The 22,178-nt window shown below is 40.1% G+C and overlaps 1 protein-coding gene and 1 long non-coding RNA gene across 2 annotated transcripts; one reads left to right on the plus strand and one right to left on the minus strand.

Moving 5' to 3' along the window:
• Positions 1-1,215: 1,215 nt before the first annotated feature.
• LOC134226665 (uncharacterized) lies at positions 1,216-1,732 on the minus strand. The gene is made up of 2 exons (XR_009983534.1): positions 1,484-1,732; positions 1,216-1,411 (listed from the first exon to the last, which is right to left on the minus strand). It is a non-coding gene; the product is annotated as an uncharacterized LOC134226665 (long non-coding RNA).
• Positions 1,733-4,845: 3,113 nt separating this feature from the next.
• Positions 4,846-9,442, plus strand: LOC134220201 (seipin). The gene is made up of 4 exons (XM_062699185.1): positions 4,846-5,456; positions 8,427-8,572; positions 8,637-8,981; positions 9,046-9,442. The coding sequence occupies exons 1-4, from the start codon at positions 5,176-5,178 to the stop codon at positions 9,294-9,296; spliced, it is 1,023 nt and encodes a 340-aa protein (XP_062555169.1). The 5' UTR covers positions 4,846-5,175; the 3' UTR covers positions 9,297-9,442.
• Positions 9,443-22,178: the final 12,736 nt, after the last annotated feature.

Raw genomic sequence — 22,178 nt, forward strand, 5'->3', positions numbered from 1 at the left:
TTATCCTTAACCGATTTGCTTGCAACAAGTTGCATTCGACGCAGAGTCCTGTCCCATTATTTCCTATTTGAAATTGGTCAGATCGGACTATGGGATCAGAAGTTATGGCCAAAATACAAATTCATACGAAAAAATCGCGTAAGAATTGGCACTCATTTTCCGGGCACTTATTCTCAACCGATTTGTTTGCAACAAGTTGCATTCGACGCAGAATCCTGTCCCATTGTTTCCTATTTGAAATTGGCCAGATCGGACTATGGGATCGGAAGTTATGGCCAAAATACAAATTCATACGAAAAAATCGCGTAAAAAATGTCACTCATTTTTCGGCCACTTATCTTCAACCGATTTCCTCGCAACAAGTTGCATTCGACGCAGAATCCTGTCCCATTATTTCTTATTTAAAATTGGCCAGATTGGACTGTGGGATCGGAAGTTATGGCCAAAATACAAATTCATACGAAAAAATCGCGTAAAAAATGTCACTCATTTTTCGAGCACTTATCTTCAACCGATTTACTCGCAACAAGTTGCATTCGACGCAGAATCCTGTCCCATTGTTTCCTATGTGAAATTGGCCAGATCGGACTATGGGATCGAAAGTTATGGCCAAAATACAAATTCATACGAAAAAATCGCGTAAAAAAATGTCACTCATTTTTCGGGTACTTATCTTTAACCGATTTCCTCGCAACAAGTTGCATTCGACGCAGAATCCTGTCCCATTGTTTCCTATTTAAAATTGGCCAGATTGGACTATGGGATCGGAAGTTATGGCCAAAATACAAATTCATGCGAAAAAATCGCGTAAAAAATGTCACTCATTTTTCGGGCACTTATCTTCAACCGATTTACTCGCATTAAGTTGCATTCAACGCAGAATCCTGTCCCATTGTTTCCTATTTGAAATTGGCCAGATCGGACTATGGGATCAAAAGTTATGGCCAAAATACAAATTCATACGAAAAAATCGCGTAAAAAATGACACTCATTTTTCGGGCACTTATCTTTAACCGATTTACTCGCAACAAGTTGCATTCGACGCAGAACGCAGCAATAACAATGGAAGCTAAAGAGAAGAATAATTTTTGGAATCCACCGTAATAATCCATCGTGATCGAGTTTTTGTTCAAATAAGTCTAAGAACTTATCTACATGAAAATGTAGCAGAAAACGCATTTTTCTATTCCTCAAAACTTACAATGGTCTGTGGAGTAAGCTGAAGTTTTAATTTTAATATTAGGTTTTTATTATTGAGATATCACATTTATCAAATAAATTCATTTTAATCAAAACTCTTAATTGAAATGATGAGCAGATGATAAAGTATGATGCGTTCGAGTAGTGATCACCGTCCGAATAGCGTCTTCAACGCCCGATTGAAAGTCCTGCCAAACATCCGCCCGAATCTCTGAAAATTTTGTAGTTTGGTAATTGCTGTGCGAAAAGAAAACAAACACTGAAATTTTCAATTTTCACGAACCACAGTTTGTCTCGTAATTCGGAATCTTCTGGGGAATGCTTCAACTGATGCAGATGCCACCAACAGTAAAAACACTGCAAACAGCAACAATCGGGTGATATTCATTGCTCGGATTTTAACCGCAGGTGTTGCACCAAAGAAGGTAAGCTAACTACTAAATTTTGATTATCAACGGAAAGTTTCTGCCTTAGATGATTAAACATGCGGGGTGGCTGGGAAATGCCTTCCGAGTACCGGTTCGATGGATGACGTTGCATTCAACGCAGAATCCTGTCCCATTGTTTCCTATTTGAAATTGGCCAGATCGGACTATGGGATCAAAAGTTATGGCCAAAATACAAATTCATACGAAAAAATCGCGTAAAAAGTGACACTCATTTTTCGGTCAATTATCTTCAACCGATTTACTCGCAACAAGTTGCATTCGACGCAGAATCCTGTCCCATTATTTCCTATCTGAAATTGGCCAGATCGGACTATGGGATCGAAAGTTATGGCCAAAATACAAATTCATACGAAAAAATCGCGTAAAAAGTGACACTCATTTTTCGGTCAATTATCTTCAACCGATTTACTCGCAACAAGTTGCATTCGACGCAGAATCCTGTCCCATTATTTTCTATTTGAAATTGGCCAGATCGGACTATGGGATCAAAAGTTATGACCAAAATACAAATTCATACAAAAAAAATCGCGTAAAAAATGTCACTCATTTTTTGGGCATTTATCTTCAACCGATTTGCTCGCAACAAGTTGCATTCGACGCAGAATCCGGCAGCCCTTACTTTGCACCGTTCAATGTGGAAAAACGATCCATGAAAAAAATGAAAAACGATCCATAAATAACATCTGAATGCTCCATAAAACGCTACCATAAATCCATAAAATAGTTCGAGAGATTCCATAAAGAATATTTTTATGATCTATAAAACTTTGAAAAATGATCCATGAAAACTATATATTGATCCATGAAATTTCAAATGATGATTATGATGATTATCCATAATTTCAGCCATGATCATCTTCACGATAAAAAAATGCGCAAATTTGAAGTTTTATGGATCAAAATATAGTTTTTTTTATGGATCATTTTCCAAAGATTTATGGATCATTTGTCACATGTTCATGGGAAAATAGCAAGAAATGTATTGTTTTTCTTAACCATGTTAATGGAACATATTTCCCAATTAATTGCTTTTAGCTTAGTTGTGTCTCGAAAAATTATTCTTTATGGAATCTCATTAACTATTTTATGGATTTATGGTAGCATTTTAAGGAACATTCAGATGTTATTTAAGGATCGTTTTCCAGTTTTTTATGGATCCGTCTTTATCGTTTATATGCAAAAGTATGTTTTGCCGCAGAATCCTGTCCCATTGTTTTCTATTTGAACTTGGCCAGATCGGACTATGGGATCGAAAGTTATGGCCAAAATACAAATTCATACGAAAAAATCACGTAAAAAATGTGACTCATTATTCTGGTTTTTTTATGGAAAAATCGCTAAAAAAATGTCACTTATTTTTCAGGCACTCTTCCTCAACCGATTTGCTCGCATTAAATTTCATTCGACGCAGAATGTCTCATATTTTCTTATTGAAAATTGTCCAGATCGGACTGTGGGCTTAGATGTTCTGGTCAAATTACTATTTATTGTGAAAAAGAGTTCAAAAAAGTCTAGCTCACTTTTTTAGCACTTAGACTTCATCTATTCCCCAAGCAATACAAGTTCAACAAATCTGGTTGCAGTAACCATATAGTGACTGAATCCGGTCATATATAAGTTACTGTGATTGATGTGCAATATGTGTTTCTCAGGTCGCTCGCAACAGATTGCATTCAACGTAGAATCTTGTCCCATTGTTTCCTATAGAAACTTGGACGGATCGTACAATTGGGTCAAAAGTTATGGCGAAAATACTAATTTTAAAACTACAAAATAAAATGCCATTTTTTGCTCTTATGCTAATCCGATTTGTTTGCAACAAATTGCGTTTGGCGAGAATTTTTTTATGCATATAAACAAATATGAAAAATAATACCAATCCACATATTGGAGTTATTTTAGATTTTTCCAAACCTTTTGAACGAACGAGAAAGGCACCATCACCGCTAGGTGGATTAATCTGGGTTTTTCATATGGAGTTTGGCAAGTATGACAGTACCCTCTTATTTGGCGCATAAATTTATACTCCAATGTCAAAATGCTCATATACTTACATAAATTGTCGTGGTATTTGTGAAAATTTGTATTGTGTACCGTGTTTACAAGAGAGAGTGGTGTCGAAAGCACATATTAAATTAAAGATTGCAACGAACAAAAATACACCAAATCCGTAAAAATGTAGTGTTTTCACTTTATTGCGTAAGCGAAATATGCAGATAAATAAGTATGTTGATAGAAAAAACTCTGTGCTGAGCAGAAACAGTTATTTCTGGCATTATCCAAACTTTGTGCGTTTCAGAACATTCTCACTCACTGCAGTGTTTATTTTTCATAGACTACGGCGTAGTGTTAGTGCCGTCGGCATTCGCTTGATTTGAGCCAACAAATATTTGACACCTTAGCACCCGCCTGGTATACTTAGTATACGAGAAAGGCAAAAAAATAAAAGTTTCGTTTCGTTTAGTGTCCTAAGTGATGGAAAGGTATTTAATATGATTATTTTGTATAATTGTTGTATAGGATATATAAAAGATATTTTAGTTACCAGATAAAGATTGTCGCTTTGGTTCTCTTTGTTCTGCTGTTCGAAACATGTGTGGTACCTAACTGTAAAATCGTATGTATTTTTTCTTCATTGACATTTAGATCCCCTATCCTCGCCAGCAAAAGATGTTCCGGACAGCGACAATCTTTATCTGGTAACTAGAATATCTTTTGATATATGCCTCAAACCTTAGCCTAGTACAGTGGTGGAGCACATTTAATTTTGTGATTCTCCATATATTGAAACTCTAATAAGCCATAATAACAATTATTTAAGCCATCAAAAGATTCGAGCGAAAAGGACTTTATGTTCGGCTTTATTTGCATATTTCATGAAGTTTTGAGATCTGATTTAAACCGTACGAAATTGGATCATTCCGTATACCGCATACCATTATTTAAAAGTACATTTTTATTGCCTTAACACCCTCTTCTATGAACACCTCTGCTCGGTAGTACCGCTGACGTAATTAAACCACCTTTGAACCGAACAATGTGTTACGCGTGTGCAATTAGTTTTTGCCTTTCTCATTTTTTTTGGTATCATCATTTAAACCTTGCAAATCCAATCAAAAAGAAGTCTGCCAATACCGAGATAGACGACGATTCTCTGTGAGTGATGGTTTTCCTATGAAGAGATTGGTTGACATCGCTAGGTGCATTCATCACGCGTTATTCCGAACTGATAAAGGATGCCCTTTCTAAATCACTGCGTTGCTCGCTCTGTTATCGCTGGCCTTCAGTAGACCATCAGCTCTCTAACACAGTGGATGATTGCTACGGAGTCCTGTCCTAGCCACTGCTACTGGTATCACGTGTTGCATAGGGCGCTCTACTCTTCGTTACACGTATTTGTTTTGTCACGTCGACACTGATTGCAACCCACTGGGCAGACGCTGCAACAAAACAAAATAACTTATTTTGAGGAGTGCTTCTTATTTGTTTTGATTCGTATAGTGAAGGCGAATGTTAATAGCACACGATGCAGTTGGGAAGCTTGATATTGACCATACTGGACCCCTTCCAAATCATCCGTAAGTATTTGCTAAAACCATTGGCTGTGACCGGGATTGCGTATGCCGAGGAGTACAAACGAAAAACCGATGCTGGAGTTCAGTCGACGAAGAGTGTTTTGATTAAGCTGATTGCGGCAGTGTTGGTTGGATTCTCCATCGTGTGGGCATCGATATTTATGTATGCCTACTTCTACTACACATACATGCCCACCGTGTCGCACGTCAAAGACGTGTATTTTAACTACAGGTAAGCTCAAGATAAGTTTGAATGATTGAAATGTTTCATCTACAATAAGATATGTGCGTATGATATAGGAGCTTTTGAATGAAAACTAAGTGGTGAATTTTGATTCAGGCATTGAAATGTATAGTAATGAATTACCAACAGCGGTTAATCTCCGACTCCTTTATAACATGCAGAGTAAAAGGTTGTTTTTCAGCAGGGGGAAAAGCGCCATCCAGCTATTCTACATACAGAAACGATCGGATTAGTGGCGCCGACAGCGGGTAGGACAAGTAGGACATGTCCTACGCATGAAAATACCTGGGTAGGACAGTTGAAGCATTTTCCTACCCATGACTATAATAGTAAGAGCATGCCAAATGGCTAACTAAAAGATCTAATACAGTCGCTCTCCACATCACGATATTGAAGGGACCATCGAGATAGGGAGAGATCGAGGAATGGAAGGAAAATTGAAATGGGTGCTAGACCCAAAAAAACTTGTTGCTATGAAAAACGACAATAAAACAAATGCCGTTTCCTGTTGTTGATGTGTTTGTTATTGTCCAGTATTCTAAAAATTTGGACATCGACATCGAGTTAATCCTGAACAAAATATGATCAGAACACATCGAGATAGGGAGGTTATCGAGATGTAGAAAGTCCAAATGTATGTAGATTGAACGGACTAAGGAAACATAGGGAGAGATATCGAGATGTAGACTGTCGACTGTCTTACTATCAATACTATTTCAAGGTTAAAAGACAATAACAAACACTGAAGAAGTTTCCAAGTAGGAAACGAAATACGTATCTGCTTGTTGATACATAAAAAAGTTAATAGTGGAAGTAAATGGAAGACTAAATAATTAATCAATACTATTTCAATTTCTAGATCTTTAAAAATATCATTAAAACGTTTCAAAGTTAATCAGAAGTTTGAAATTTTATTAAAGCCTAAACTGACTATCGTGGAGGTTTCCAGGGATTGTAAACGAGAAATCTATTCCGAAAAGCTTCTCAGAGTCTATGAGGAATTCTTTTCATTCCAAAAAGTGCTCAATGATGTATTAAGATTTCCCAAAAAGTCTTGAAGTTTCTAATAGTATCTGCGCTGCCATATTTTTTTTTTGAAAACTTTCTGGAAGTACGTAATTATTTCTGCTAGTTCAGGGAGGTTCAGAGAATTTCTGAAATTTTATGAGAATTGACAGGCTGACTGTGAATTAATCAAATGTTGAACAGCTAAACAAGGGTATAGCTTAGCTTAACTTAGCTAAGACTGACTGTACTTGTCAATTGTTGCTTCTCCGTGACTGATGCAACTGCAACTTGTCAGAACTCAATATCAAATTTACCTTCCTTTGAAAATTCTTTTGGAGACTTCTTAAATAATTTCTTTGGAAGTTTATTTAGCAAGTCCTCCGGAAATTTCTTAAGAAATTCCGCTTAGAGTTTCTTCAAAAATTCCTCCTTTTCAAATTTCTTTGGCAATTATTCCATGAATTCCTTAAATAAATTCATAAAAATCACCTGTCATAAGACGAGTTTATACAATCCCATTGAATTCCTTATGGAAGTGGTGGAATTCAATGGGATTGTATAAACTCGTCTTATGACAGGTGAAAACATTCCACTAAAAAGCTCAAAATAATTTTCTTATTTCATAAAAATATTGCATAAGGAATTCCTTCGAAATTTCTCTAAGGAATTTCTTCAGAACTTCTTCCAGCAATTCCTTTAAAACATTCCCAGGGATATCTTTCTGAACTTCTTGTAATTTTTAGATTTATTAAGTAATTTTTAGATTATTTAAGGAAAAAAATCTGGAGGAAAATGAAATGAGTCCAATTCAAATGAACTTTTGGAGGAGTTTTTGAAGAAATTCATAGAGGGTTTTGTTCAGGATCTTCCAAATGAGTTTATGAAGGCATTTAAAAAAAACTGGAAGGATTTTTGAAAATAATTCCTGAAAGAACTGTTAAAAGAGTTTTTGAAGGTATTTCTAAAAGACTTTCCAAGAATCTTAAGGCATTTCCAGAGGAATCCATAAAAAGGATTTTTTTTAATGAATTTTGAAGGAATTTCCGGAGGAATTCTCAAAGGAATTTATGGAAAAATTCCTAATACAATTCCAAAGGAAATGGCTACTGGTATTTATGTTCTTTTTCCTGGATTTTTCTAGGAATTCCTTCGGATTTTTTTCCAGTAATCTATTCACAATTTCCTCCAGAAATTCCTTTGGAGATTCGTCAGGTAATTCCCTCGGAAATTGCCAAAAACTCCCCCGGAAACAAATTCCAGAAAGCATTTTGGAAATTCTTTGGGTATTTCTTGGAATTCCCCTCACATATTCCTTAAGAAATTTGTATGGATTTTTTTGGGAAATTCGTTGAGGTATTCTTAAAAAAATACCTTTAGAAATTCTTCTAAGAACTATTTTGGAATTCCTTGAACATTTTTCGGAAATTTATTAGAAAATTCCTTCGGAAATTGCCTCCTGGGATGCATTCGGAAACTCTGTTAGGAGTTCTTTTGAAAATGTATGTAGAAATTTATTTAAAATTTCCTTAAAAAGTTCATTCTGGTTTTTCTTCGGGAATTCCTTCGGTACTCTAAGTTCTCCCAGAAATTCCTTCAAAAAGTTTGCCGGAATCCCTTCGAAAATTCTTTAAAGAATTCCTTCAAAAATTCTTTTAGAAATACCATCGAAAACTATTTCATGCCATAAAAAATATTCAATGAATTCCAGCAGGAATACTGTATGATTTTTCTAAAGGAATTGCCCAGAGAGAACCTGAATGGATTTTCTAAAGAATACCTATATGAATTTTCGCAGAAATTCTCACAGGATTTTACCAATGTGAGCTTGGTGGTCTAGTGGCCAGCGCTTCTGCTTTATAAGCAGGAGTTCATGGGTCCAATCCCAGGCTCGTCCCTTTCCTACTTTGTGTTTCACTACATTGTAAATTATGCTTTGATTCGAAATTTCAGAGACTGCCATGCCGAGCAAAAGTGCCTTGATTACCCATCGGACACAGTAATATTAACGAAAAAGGAACAATTCCTAATGATAGGTCAAGCCTACCGAGTTACATTGTACCTTGAAATGCCGGAATCATCCCAGAATGACCAAACTGGTACCATCGCATTTTAATAAATACTCATTTGCCCGAACAAACGATTAACATTTTCTCATTTCAGGCATGTTTACTGTCTGCGCCATTATGCGGGATCGCGAAGCGAGTGAATATTCCACAAAATCCTGTCGACTTTCGATGCTACACTTCAAATCGGGATTGCTCAAAATGATCTCTACGGTAGTACTGGCACCATTTTTCATTTTTGGCTACCGGGAAGAGAAACAAACGTTGGCAATCGATTTATTCACCCATTTCGAGGACAGTCAGGCGCATCCGGTGACCAGCGTGGACATTTCCGTTCTATCGCGAGACGTACAATTTTACTCGGCCCAACTTCACATCACTGCGAATTTCTCCGGACTGCGATATCTGATGTTCAACTGGCCGATCGTGTCAGCTGTTATAGGTTTGAATACGAAATTGATGATTTGGGATTGCTTTTCTACAACAGGACTTTTTTTTATTTCAAGGAATTCTAACCAACTTGTTTTTCATTCTGATTATTTGCGTGCTGAGTTGGTACCACTGGGACGACAAAGAATGGATTATCGAAATCAAGGATCGATACCAGCAAATCCTGAAGAGTACTCCCATCCGAGTTTTCGAACAAAGGTCGGCAGAATCAGCACCAGAATTGGCAAAAGCAGAAGAAGAAGAAGATAAACCTGAGGACATAGAAGAACTATCAAGTTTCAAGGACGATCTAGGTCTGTCAACGTAGCACCATGAGAGCTGAGGCTTTTGGAGCATGAATGTTTGATGTTTTAAGGTTCCTTTCTAAGATTATATGCAGGAATATAACTGTTACAGACGAAATAAATTAAAAAAACGCTTACGAGTTTTGGAGTGAAAGAAGCATTTATTGAACGGCTTTGGGGTCTTCTTCTTAAATGATTACATCCCAACTGGAATTTGTCCTGCTTTCGAATATTCTATTAGCATTTCCACAGTTGGTCGGGGTTCGTCCAAATCGCACCAAGCGGCAATGAAAATTTGTCAAATTTTTGGCCAATGTCTTCATGTAGCACATGGGTTCCCAAACTGTGGGTAGCGACCCCCAGGGGGGTCGTAGGCTGATCAATGGTGGGTCGCGAAAGACAAATCTTGATTTATAACTTTGTCATTATTTTGTCCCACAAATCTAACCAGCTTTTAGATAACGATCTAAGTAATGATTCGATTATTAGAGAACTTAAAACTTAACGAGGTCAATGGCCTTCTTTTATTGTGCAAATGGCAAATAGAATGAAGTTCACAACAATCCACATCTAATCAACACCCAATCCAGAACTAATCTAAATTAAATCAAAATCCCATCTAAATCCAAATCATATCCAACCCAAGTTTAATTCATATCTAAATCCAATCCAAATCTAACTCAAATTCAATCCATATCAAATTCAAATCCAATTCAATTTCAAATCTATATGAAATCTAATCCAATCTAAATCCAATCCAAATATAATCCAAATCTACTTCAAATTCAATCCTAAACAAATTGAAATCCATTTTAATTTCGAATCGAATCCAAATCCAATTCAAACCCAAATCCAATCAAAATCTAATTTAAATCGATACCAAAGCAAATCCAAATCTAATTCGAATCTGATCTAAATCCAATACAAATTCGATCCAAATCCAATCTAAATACAATCAAAATCATATCCAAATCTGATTTTATTCCAATCCAAATCTAATTAATTACCAAATCCAACTGAAATACAATCTAAATCAAATCTACATCCAATTCAAATCCAATGCAAATCCAATCAACATCCAATTCAAATCCAATTCAAAACCAACCCAAAACCAATCCAAATTCCATACAAATCCAATCAAATTCCACATCCAGTTCAAAAAGGAAATGAAAATACAATGATGGGATTTGAAGCAAGATATTATGATTTGTTTAATCCAACGCCAACTCATTTTTATCCTGTTTGTTAAAATCAATGCATTTGTACCTGGTGGGTCGCAACCAATTTGGGATTCTGCTAAGTGGGTCGCATATCCAAAAAGTTTGGGAACCTCTGATGTAGCAGATTCAATTAATCACAAACCGCATCGGACATTGCTCAATGGCATATGTGAGGATATCCTACAACAAATATACGCATTAATTGGCATGAAATAAGTTCCGTTTTCCTTTGGCAAACAAAATATCACAAGCCAGTCATTAAGCCGCTTGTGTGGTTTGGCAGAACTACCAGTAATTTATTGGAAGCTTTTCTTTGCCTGCCAATGCATGAGTCTGAATATTGTGTGACAAGCACTATGCCCAGGGTGCCGAGAACGTTTCCCACCATAAAACATCCTAGACCAGACCGAGAAACGAACTCACCATCTCCAGATTGGTAATCCTGCGTCTTTGCTTGCATGGTTGACTGGAGGGCTCGACTTTGAGGTCATTAATTTGTGAATTTCGTACGTGTCTCTCCGATTTTCTAAAACTTCTATAAAGCCATTTCTTGACCCCAATGACATGGAAGCGCTTATTTGATTTTTGCGCATGTTATTGGGCATGGACATTAGAGTGGGCGTCATGGTCTTTTTACAAATCAATTGTTTTTCGAAACCATTCTGGGTCCAAACAACTGTGCAGAATTAATTGCTTCCTCGCTTTCCGCATTTAAAGTTTGTATGGACATTAGTATGGGAAAACGTATATTTTTGCATTTTTATTTCTAGAGGTTTTCGTTCATCGTAAACTAAGTGGCAGATTGCGTTAAAACTCAAAGGATGCCGACAAACTTGCTGAAGAACGTTCGTTGCTGGAACGTCCACGTTTATTCTGCCAGCACTGCCGAACTATGTGAACCAATAATTTAACTGAGTGTTATTTTAAAATTATTGATCTTATTGGCAAATAAGCTTAAACTTCTTCTTTTTCTTTTTAATTGGCATTATATCCTCACTGGGGCATTGCTGCCTAGCAGATTAGTGTTCATTAAGGTCACTCCTGACGGAATCCAAGTTTCAAAGTGCTCGCGTTTTCGGGGGCACACCACTCGATACGGAGGCGGCGCACAACTGTCATTTTTGTTGATTTAGCTTTGCTGCGTCGCAGCATGCGTGAAACAATGAAAATGACAGTTATGCGTTGCTTCCGTATCAAGTGGTGTGCCCCCGAAAACGCGAGCACTTTGAAACTTGGATTCCGTCAGGAGTGACCTTAAGATCTTCTACAGTTTTGCAAGGTTTCTAAGTCAAGCTACTATTTTTGCATTTGTATTACATGAGGCTAACACGAGGCAGCAGGTACTATGTCCAAGGGCTTAACGACCCCTCCCAGCGGTATCAGTGAGTTAGGGGGCCTGCCTTGGACGTGGTGGGGCTTGGCTTTGCTTAGGGTAAGATATCCTTTCCTGACTTGCTCTGATCTGGCTCTAAACACGTACGTGTCAACCCTTGCATAGCCTCCCTGCATAATTCTTTATTTATTTATTTGTCCACCGTCTTCAACATATAATTGTTGCACAGACTGTAACTTGAAGTAGTAACCTTAACCTATTTTTAAACGTACTCTTACTAATATTAAATTCGAAACAGTCTCTCATTAAAATGTCTGCAGATACTAAGCAGTGGATTATGATGGCTATATAAGGTGCGACTTGAGGGGATATAGAGCAGTGCGCGGCGTTGTAGAGAGCGGTGTGGAGCGTGTTGTCTCAATAAATTTTCGCAGTCAATCATATTCCTCACCAGGTCAAAACAGAAAACCCTCTGTAGAAATACACGCCTCGATGTCAGGGTACTGAGTCCCATCAACTTGCACCGGTTTTCATACGGAGGAAGTCTAATCCACGGCAGGTTTCTTGAAGCATACCGGACGAAGGATCGTTGTACTCGCTCGATGCGGTCCTCCGGGGTCCAGTGATACGGTGCCCAAATTTGCACCGCGTATTCTAGCACGCTTTCGATTATGGCGCAATATAACGAATTGAGTGCGTGAATGTCGGTAAACGATTTAGCAATCCTCTTTGTCAACCCGAGTAACGCAAAAGCCTTATAGGTGATAGTGGCGATATGTTCGTTAAAGTTTGCTTTGCTGTCAATGACAACTCCAAGATCCTTGATGGAACTTACACGCTGTAATGCTTGTGAAGCCATTGTGCAGTTCTGCAACAATGGGGAACGAGATCGAGTAAACGATATAATCCTACTTTTCGATAAGTAAACGATATAATCCTACTTGAATATTTTTAAATTGTCGGCGTATAACAACTTTTCGGATTGAATTAGCTCACACAAATCGTTTATGAATAAAACGAAAAGAAGCGGCCCTAAGTGGCTGCCTTGCGGAACGCCCTATGGAATATCAAACCGCAATGATTCACAGTCACAGAACTTTCACATAAGCGTAGCGTGTCGTCAGGTAGGATCGCAACCAAATAGTTATCCAGTCTGGAAGACCCATTTTCCTCAGCTTGGCAACAAACAAATTGTGCGGTACTTTATCGAATGCCTTTGCAAAATCAAGTCGACCTGTTGATTTTTGTCCATTTTACTCTTCAAACTGCTCACAAAAGACATCAGATTAGTTGCTGTGGACCTGCATTGCACAAACAAATTCTGGCGCACGGAAATAACAGGACTTACGGCTCTATACAAAGTATCGTGGGCAAAACACTCAAGCACTTTAGAAAAGCAATTTAGAATCGACATTCACGATAGTTTCCGGCGTCGTATAAGGTGCCCGATTTATGAATTGGAGTGTTTGATGCTACCTTCCATAACTCTGGAAATTCTCCGGTAGAGAAAGAGCGATTGAAGATTATAGATGCTGGCAAAGCAAGTGCTCCAGCGCATTTCTTGATTAATAACGGTGGAATGCCATCCGGAGCAGGACCCTTAGTAGCATTCAAATCTTAGAACCACCTAAACACGTCTTCCACCGACACTTGAATGAGAGGCATATGTAGATCGTATTCCATTATTCTGTCAAGCACCCCATTTGCCACCTAAGGCTGATTATTGTTATAAACACCTTTGAAAAATCTAGCCAACAGGTTGACTGATTCTTCGGCAGAGCTGGCGATTGCATTTTGGAATCGTATTTCTCGCGGCACATCGTTTTCGACGCCTTTTTACGTAAGTACAGAAACCCACAGGATCATTTTTAGCATTACGTTCCAGACCGACGGTATACTCACGAAAAGCATTATTTTGTAGATCCGTATACTCTTGTTCCAACATTTGAAGCGCTAGCACGTTTTCATCACTTCGATGTTTGAAGTAACGCTTCCGCACCTTGCGTAGCCTGTTCCTGAAGGTGCGGAGATTGCTGTTCCACCACGGCTGAGTAAAGCGAGTTGGTCAGCTTTTCTTTCGCGGCACATGCTCCTGAAGAATGCGGCAAATTACATCGTAGAACTTGCAGACAGCATCATCAACAGAAAACTCATGAAGTATCGAGTTCCAGTTAACGCTGGCTAGACTTCTACAAGCAGCACTTACATCATACTGTCGGAAGTCAAATTGGCAAATTTCAATGACGTTGTCACAGTCAGTTAAGGGTAAAAAAAAACAATTCAGAAGGAAAGGCTTATGGTGTGTGTCAACCTTCAATATTGGCACCGGTGCCTGAAAAACTTCCACACATTGTGGGTCGTTAACAAACGCCAAGTCCAGTAACCGAGAGTTGTGACTGACAATGTGCGAAACTTGAAAAAGGCCCGATGCAAGCACACACGGGTAAAAATCCGCTCCCAGAAATGAGAAAATAATTCATGATTCCATGAATCCGTCGTGTTTTCGTGCTATGAAAATATACCATGAATGATTCGCGTAACGCAACCAATACGTTACAATTTGGTTGTTAAAAACGACAGAATAAAAAAAAGTTCAACAGGGGATTCGAACTCGAGTACACTTAGCGGGAGTCCGGCGTGCTACCTCTCAGCCATTCTTACTTCTTGGGAATGGAATGTTCGAAGTATAACCGGTTATGCATTCTGTCGACTGATGAGGATTGCCTAGTACCATGAATAATGTTCCTGAAATCATGAATTATAATCATGGTTTCATGAACTGACCTGATTCATGATTTCATGATTTTTTATTCATGCTTGTGGGTATGCATTTGTTTCCGTGCAGATTCCGTCAGTATGATTTCTGACTCAGAGGAGGCGTTGATTGGTACACAGGCAGTTAAATCGTCATCAAAGCGCCAAGATAGATGCGGTAGATTGTAGTCACCAAGAAGAACTACCATATCGTTACTGGATGTTGTGTCCAACAACTCGTTGATGCTCAAAGAATGCTGCGCATAAACTGTAGGCTCAGAATTGGGCCTAATGTATACACAGCAAATATACACTGTTTTTGTTTGCAGTTTGATGCGAATCGCTATTTGTTCCAAGCCGGCTGCATTCGGAAGCGAAATAACTTCACTTCGAAACTTCTTTTTCACTGCAATAAATACTCCTCCACCACGGTTTAGGCGAGCCGCGGTCACAATGATAGACATTATAATTTGAGGACAACTCCGCATCTGGGATTCCGCTGTGTAGCCAGGTCTCCGTAAACGCAATCACATTATAATCGCAGCTACTCAATGGCAGATATAGTTCATTCGTCTTAGTTCTTAAGCCACGTACATTTTGGTAGTATACCGAGAAAGAAGAAAGTGGAGTATTCAACGATGAATTGGCGACGGGAAAATGGAATGCTGATTGATTCGATGGAGATAATGGAATTTGTTGATCCAGAATACGTATGCTGTTCGATGTTGGAGAAACTAAACCAGCGGTGATTCTGGACATGGATGCTGTCCCATATTCGATGCTCCCGGATCGGTGCGATGAACTGGCTTCCAAAAATGTCGAGCGCTTTGACTATTGTCAACAAACTCCCGGAAGAACATCGCTCGTGGTCTGATTGGTTCCGCGGAAAATCTTTTGCCGGTAAAATAGCTTCGTCGATCCGTTAGGCATGAAGGGTTTGGCGAGGTCTCCTCCCAGGGAGGCGGAGATCGGAGTGACGCAACTAGCAGCACCGGAGTCTCCCTAGCAGTGATGAAGTATAACTCTATCAGCACACTCCCAGGATGCGGGATGCCGTGCAAGTAAAACAGCTGAACCTTAACCACTGTGCAACTGCCCAGCAGCTGATGTGGCAGTCGGTCTCGGAGTCGAGGACCGATGTCGCCCTCCTGTCCGAGCTGTACAACGTCCAACGGCAATTGGGTGGCGGACGGGTCTAGGATGGCGGCTATTTACACGATGGGGCGGTACCCGATCCAAGAGGTGGTACACTCATCTGCTGAGGGTGTTGCGATAGCCAAGATCAATCTTCTTCTTTTTATTGGAATTATATCCCCACACTGTGACAGAGCCGCCTCGCAGCTTAATGTTCATTAAGCACTTCCACAGTTATCAACTGCGAGGCTAACACGATGATACCTTTATGCCCAGGGAAGTCGAGACAATTTCCAATCCGAAAATTGCCGAAAATTGCGATTCCCGGTGCCGGTCTAGACAATTTTCGGATTGGAAATTGTCTCGACTTCCCTGGGCATAAAAGTATCATCGTGCTAGCCACATGATATACGAATGCAAAAATGGTAACCTGGCTTAGGAACCTCGCAGTTAATAACTGTGGAAGTGCTTGATGAACATTAAGCTGCGAGGGGCCTCTGTCCCAGTGTGGGGATGTAATGTCAGTAAGAAGAAGAAGAAGAAGAAGAAGAAGAAGCTTGAGTTTTATAAAAATAAATTGGTCCCAGTGTTATGAAGTATATTTTTATTTCGAAAAGTCAGTGAACGTTATCCGTATATTGATAATTCGTTTATTGCTGTGATTCAAAACTGCATAGAGTTTGAACATTCCCACACAACCACACATTGTATAAGAATTCACGATTAAAATCGTTTACCAATATCTAAATTAGCTTATATTGTTCAATGGTAGTTGCTAAATTTTCCTACGTTTCGTGAGTTCAGTCGGGCTCTCGAAGGTATTCTATTGAAAATTTCAATTGTTATCTAATAATTAGCAATGATACATTTTGTGAACGTTACTCAAGAAGTTACGCAAATCCTATTTCCTTCATAGCATACACGTAACAACAAAAACCTCTATACGAAACTACCGAACGTATCAGGAAGTGACAAACATCTGCGACATCCGGTTTACTTACGCTAAACCCGGCACAGCGCAATGCTAGCCACAATGGCTTCTGCGTAGTCTGTAAAACGGGTCAGACGTCTGGATGCTAAATTCGCCACCTTCTAATCGCACTCGATGATTTGCCGTAACGACGACGCAACGCGGCTAGAGAATAAATAATTATCGTGCCGCAGATCCTCCCATGTTAATTGGCCACACGGACACTGCCTACAAGACTTTGAATCGTGGCGGTAATCGCGAGTCAGTCCCATTTGACAATTATGCAAGTGGTCCAATACCAAATTGTCCAAATTGTGAACTTATTTATTTTATTCGTCAATTTCTTCTTCTTCTTCTCCATAGCTCCATATCTGATTTTACTAGCGTCGGTATAAAGCTCAGTTATTTTGCTGTGATGATCCACTCGAAGTGCTGGCATTGTAAATAGAGCTGATTTAAAAGTATTAAATGCCTCTCGGTGTATCGCGCCGAAGCAGAAAATCGTATCCTTCTTCAGGAGGTTAGTCAATGACTTGGCGATGACCTAATATGCCTTCACAAACTTGCGGAAATAGCCCGTCAATCCCAAATTTCTTATAATTCTTGGGTTCTGGAAATTGCATACATGCTTAGTTTTTTCCGATGATGGTCGAATAGAGCCTTCTCTGATGTCGACACAAGAACTGATATTTCTTCCATTTAATCTGTAGTCCATTTTTGCTTGCCACATCCAAAACCATGTGTAATTTTTCCAAAGCTTCTTGTTTGTCGGCAGCCGGAATGAAAAGATCGTCGATATGGACAATGACGACCTTTCCTATCTATCAACTCACGGAATATATCATTAAGGTAGCGTTGAAATACCGTGGGTGAAATACTTAGACCGAATGGCGTCTTGAGGAACTCAAACTGTCCAGAACTTGTCACGAAAGCAGTATATTTGATGCTATCGTCATCCACTGGAATATGGAAGAACTCATTTTCCAAACCGAGGGTCGAGAACACTCTGGCAGAATGCAACTCATCCAAAATGTCCTCAATTAATGGAATGGGGAAATGGTCCCTTACAATCACCCTATTTAGATGACGATAGTCCACACAGAGCCGTCTAGTGCCATCTTTTTTATGTGCAAGGACAATAGAACTGCTGAACTCCGGCAAGCTTTTCCGTATTACCCCTTCGCTTATCCATTCACTAATCTGCTTATTCACGCATCACGTGTAAATTGGTGGAAACACTCACATCCTCGTATAGCAGTAGATTTCTTCCTAAAATTATTTCATGGGGCATTTCCTTCGCAGCGAGAACGTCGAAAACCATCCGCCTCATCCACTTTTACATCCAGGTACGTAGTGCCCATCGTCCAGACAACGTAACAAGCGAAACGTCCGATCCCGAATCAAAAAAATGCGCGTTTCGGGATCGAATTAACATTTGTATCCATGAATGTCCCTTTTAACGGTGTTGCTTCTGAATTGCAAATGTGCATATTTTTTTCGCTTCTCACCTTGGAGCAGTCACGGGAGATATGACCGGCTTGTCCGCAACTATAGCAAACTACATATCTGCTTCGCATGCGCACTTGGCCAGATTAATTCATTCGATTTTTCATTCCTGGAATTCGCGCATTGCTGGAACATATCTGATAGTTATTGCCTTGTCGTCCACCAACAGTACGTGATTCTGTGGAGTGTCTCCCATATTTAGCCTTCTTCAAGCTTTGATAGAGTTTTAACTTTTCACGAAATTCTGCAACCGACTTTGATCCATACAGAACCGTTTTGTCCGGACCGTTGTCGTTAATCCCGTTGTTGGTGTGCGTCATAATTGCTAGTTCAACATCCAGGTCTACTTTTGCACCGTTTTCGCGCATGACAAGAAAGTATTCTAAAACATTCTCGCCGCTAACCTTCTTACGTAGCTTCTCGTGGAGGAACGCACTGTTTTCCTTAAATTCGAATTCATTGCGCAGGAACATTTTCAAAGCGTTCCAGGTATAACGCAATTCGTAGTGTTTAGTGAAAGTCTGGCTAAGTCCATCAACTTCTTCTTCACCAACACGTCCAATCGAATCGGCAATTTCTTCAGAATCGGCGATCCACTTGCTCACTGGGTACAGATCAGTTCCACCATTGCCGTTTCCACCACCATCACAACCATTGATGCTGGTGGACTCCACAACCATCACTGTTGTCAATACCACCTTGATCGTTGTCGTCGTTAATTGACCCAGCATTTCGATTCCCGTCCCGTTTACTCTCATGTTGCATTGTATGTCATTTTCGTCGCGGTTCCCATCACTTTGTGGAGTATTATACGAAGGCTGAACCCTCGAAAGCCCATTTACACTTTCGATAATCCCGTTCAGTCGAATACTCTCTTGCCTCAACGACTGCATTTCAGAACGCATATCATATAACTGTTGACTTAAATTCAAGTCAGTAACATTTGAGAAGTTCAAGTCGTCAATCAGCCTAGCAAGGGTATTATCGTTGGGGTTGTTTATTATCGGCATAGTGCTGTTTGTGAACGGAGGAGGAACGTACGGTGGTATAGATCGTCTGTTTACCATGGCTTCACTAATACACTTTTATAGTGAATATAAGGCATACTTTTAGAATACCAATAAAGTATTGCCAAAAAACATTGATGATTTGAACTCTTTTGGGCTTATACGGAAGGCATTGGTTTTTGTTTTCGCTATCGGACATAAAACGATAAAAGAAAGACAAAACCTGCGTTCAGTCAGACCAAAGCCAAACGACGTGCAACTAGAGATGTCGCAAATTAATCGATTACTTCGATTAATCGATTAGTCGTTGTGATAATCGATTAATTTTGAATCGATTACTTCCCAACGATTAATCGATTCAATAATCGACAAGAATCGAGAGTAATCGATTAATCGGGATTTTACGACAACTCTTAGATGTCGATTACTTCGATTAATCGATTCATCGTTGTGATAATCGATTAATTTTGAATCGATTACTACTCAACGATGATCGATTCAATAATCGTCAAGAATCGAGAGTAATCGATTTGTTATTAATCGATTAATCGAGATTTTACGACATCTGTACGTGCAACAATAAAGGACAAACGTCCTCTGGACGGAACAGATTGGGGTGCAGAGGCGACTTCTCGGTCCGAAAAGGCAAAAGGCACCAATCAAGTCGCAAGAGGGTACCGGGCTGTGGCATCGGCACAAAGGATCGATAATCCCTGGCAGCTGGTCAATAGGGCAAAGCGGAAGTCAAGTGCATCTCGACCCGCAAAGAAAGCAAAGAACAGAGGAGAAGACTTGTTGGTGAAAACTGGTAAGGAAAGGTACGCCGAAGTCCTTAAATCGATGCGTCCCAAAGTGCCTTATCTCCGCCATCCAAAAATCTAGCCTGTAATTAAGTTATTGGGGGACTTTCGTGTCCCATCGGAGAGACAAACAAGAAGAAGCCGTGCAAGTAACACAGCTGAATCTAAACCACTGTGCATCTGCCCAGCAGCTGCTGTGGCAGTCGGTCTCGGAATCGAGGACCGATGTTACCCTCCTGTCCGACCCGTAAAACGTCCCTGTCGATAACGGCAATTAGGTGGCGGACGGGTCTAGGATGTCGGCTATTTGCACGACGGGACAGTACCAGACCAGAGTGTATGTAATTAAGAGTGGCGACATGTGCCGCATTTGACAGGTCTCCTGCTCGTTTGGAACACGATTTTGTATGGGAATGACAGATGAATTTTGTTCCAATTCTGACAGTGTCGCCACTCTTAATTACATACACTCTGTACCAGACCCAAGAGGTAGAACACTCCTCTGCTGAGGGTGTCTCGATAGCCAAGATCAATGGTGTGTTCTATTGTAGCTGCTATGCCGCACCAAGGTGGCCATTAGAACAGTTCAATCAGATGATAGATAGGCTATCGTCTGACCTAGTGGGTCGTAAGCTGGTCGTCATAGCAGGAGATTCTAACGCTTGGGCAGTGAAGTGGGGCAGCCGCTGCACCAATCGAAGGGGTCAAACGTTACTAGAGGCGCTAGCGAAGCTCGACGCAGTGCTCGTCAATGATGGCTCCGCTAGCACATTCAGAAGGAATGGGATCGAGTCATGGATTGACGTAACGTTTGTCAGTTCAGGTCAGGCAATAGACATGGACTGGAGGGTGGATTAGAGCTACACCAATAGTGACCATTCAGCAATTCGCTTTAAGTTCAATTATGGTGAGAGCGGAGGATTCCAGTCATGCCCGTTGGATCAATCACTTCGACAGCGAAGTTTTCTCCGCCTCCCTGGTACTGGAGGCCAACACTGACAGTCTAAGCGGGGATGCGTTGGTAGCTGTCATATCACGTGCGTGCGACGCCGCCATGCCGTAGAAAGCCCTGCCGAGAAATGGCAGTCGCCCGGAATATTGATGGAGTGCCGAGATTGAAAATCTTCGATCAGCATACCGTAAGGACAATCCCCACGGAATCCAAATTTAAAAATACTCGCGTTTTCAAATGTACACGACTCAATGGAAGCAAAGCACAAATGCCATTTTTATTATTTCACGCATGCTTCGCCGCAGCAAAGCTAAACTGATAATAATGACGGTGGTGCGTTGCTTCCGTATTGACTGTTGTTCGCTCGAAAAAGCGAGTACTTTTAAATTTGGATACCGTAAGGATTGTCCTTGAAGCTAGACGAAGAATGCAACGTGCCCGAACCGAGGAGGCAAGAGCAAACCGCCTTGAAGTGTTACTGCTGTGAAATTTACCCTTAATAAGGCGTCATTTCCAGATAAGACGGGGCTCTTTACCCCCGAGCGGTCTGCGGGAAGGTTTTCCAAGGATTATCGAGGTACCCTTTTCGTCCTGTCCCATGCGTCCCTGGCCTCATACACCGTACGGCGGTTTGGGAGCGGTCGAAATGGTGGCTCCGGTGACGAATGAAGAGCCATTCGCCTACATCCTGATGCACAATTATACTGAAAAAAGTTGGGACCTGACTCTCTTCTGCGATTTTACACAGCCATTCTCAAACGATTGGCATATATGACCCATCATAACAAACATTGTAAGTTGATAAGCTGAGCGCTTGTTCCGTTAAAACTAAGCGTCTTCAACTAAAAAACTAACTTATTCGGCGTTTTTTTTGGGATCCGTCCTGCCAGAGAAGCCGATAATCTTTCAGGGTCTCTGGTCTCCGTGGGACCGGATACCATCTTCATCAGGTAGGAAATCGTCACGTTAGCCAGAGGCTAGATAGACCATCTTTATTCTTTTTCTTCTTCATTGGCATTACTTACTGGTCATTGAGCTCTTCCTGAGCTATTACCTGCGAGTATTCTATAAGCCAAGTTACCATTTTTGCAATTGTATATCATGAGGCAAAACACGATGATAATTTTATGTCCATAGAAGTCGACAAAATTTACAACCCAAAAATTTCCTAGACCGGACCTTGAATCGAACCCATCCACCCTAAGCATGGTCTTGCTTTGTAGCCGTGC

The sequence above is a fragment of the Armigeres subalbatus genome, chromosome 3 (assembly GCF_024139115.2).
Source record: "Armigeres subalbatus isolate Guangzhou_Male chromosome 3, GZ_Asu_2, whole genome shotgun sequence".
Taxonomy (NCBI): Eukaryota; Metazoa; Arthropoda; class Insecta; order Diptera; family Culicidae; genus Armigeres; species Armigeres subalbatus.

Coding starts and splice junctions, on each gene's coding strand:
- LOC134220201 (XM_062699185.1), top strand. CDS start 5,176: ATGCAGTTGGGAAGCTTGATATTGACCATACTGGACCCCTTCCAAATC. Junction 5,457..8,426: donor GACGTGTATTTTAACTACAG/GTAAGCTCAAGA, acceptor TCGAAATTTCAG/AGACTGCCATGCCGAGCAAA. Junction 8,573..8,636: donor ATCCCAGAATGACCAAACTG/GTACCATCGCAT, acceptor TTCTCATTTCAG/GCATGTTTACTGTCTGCGCC.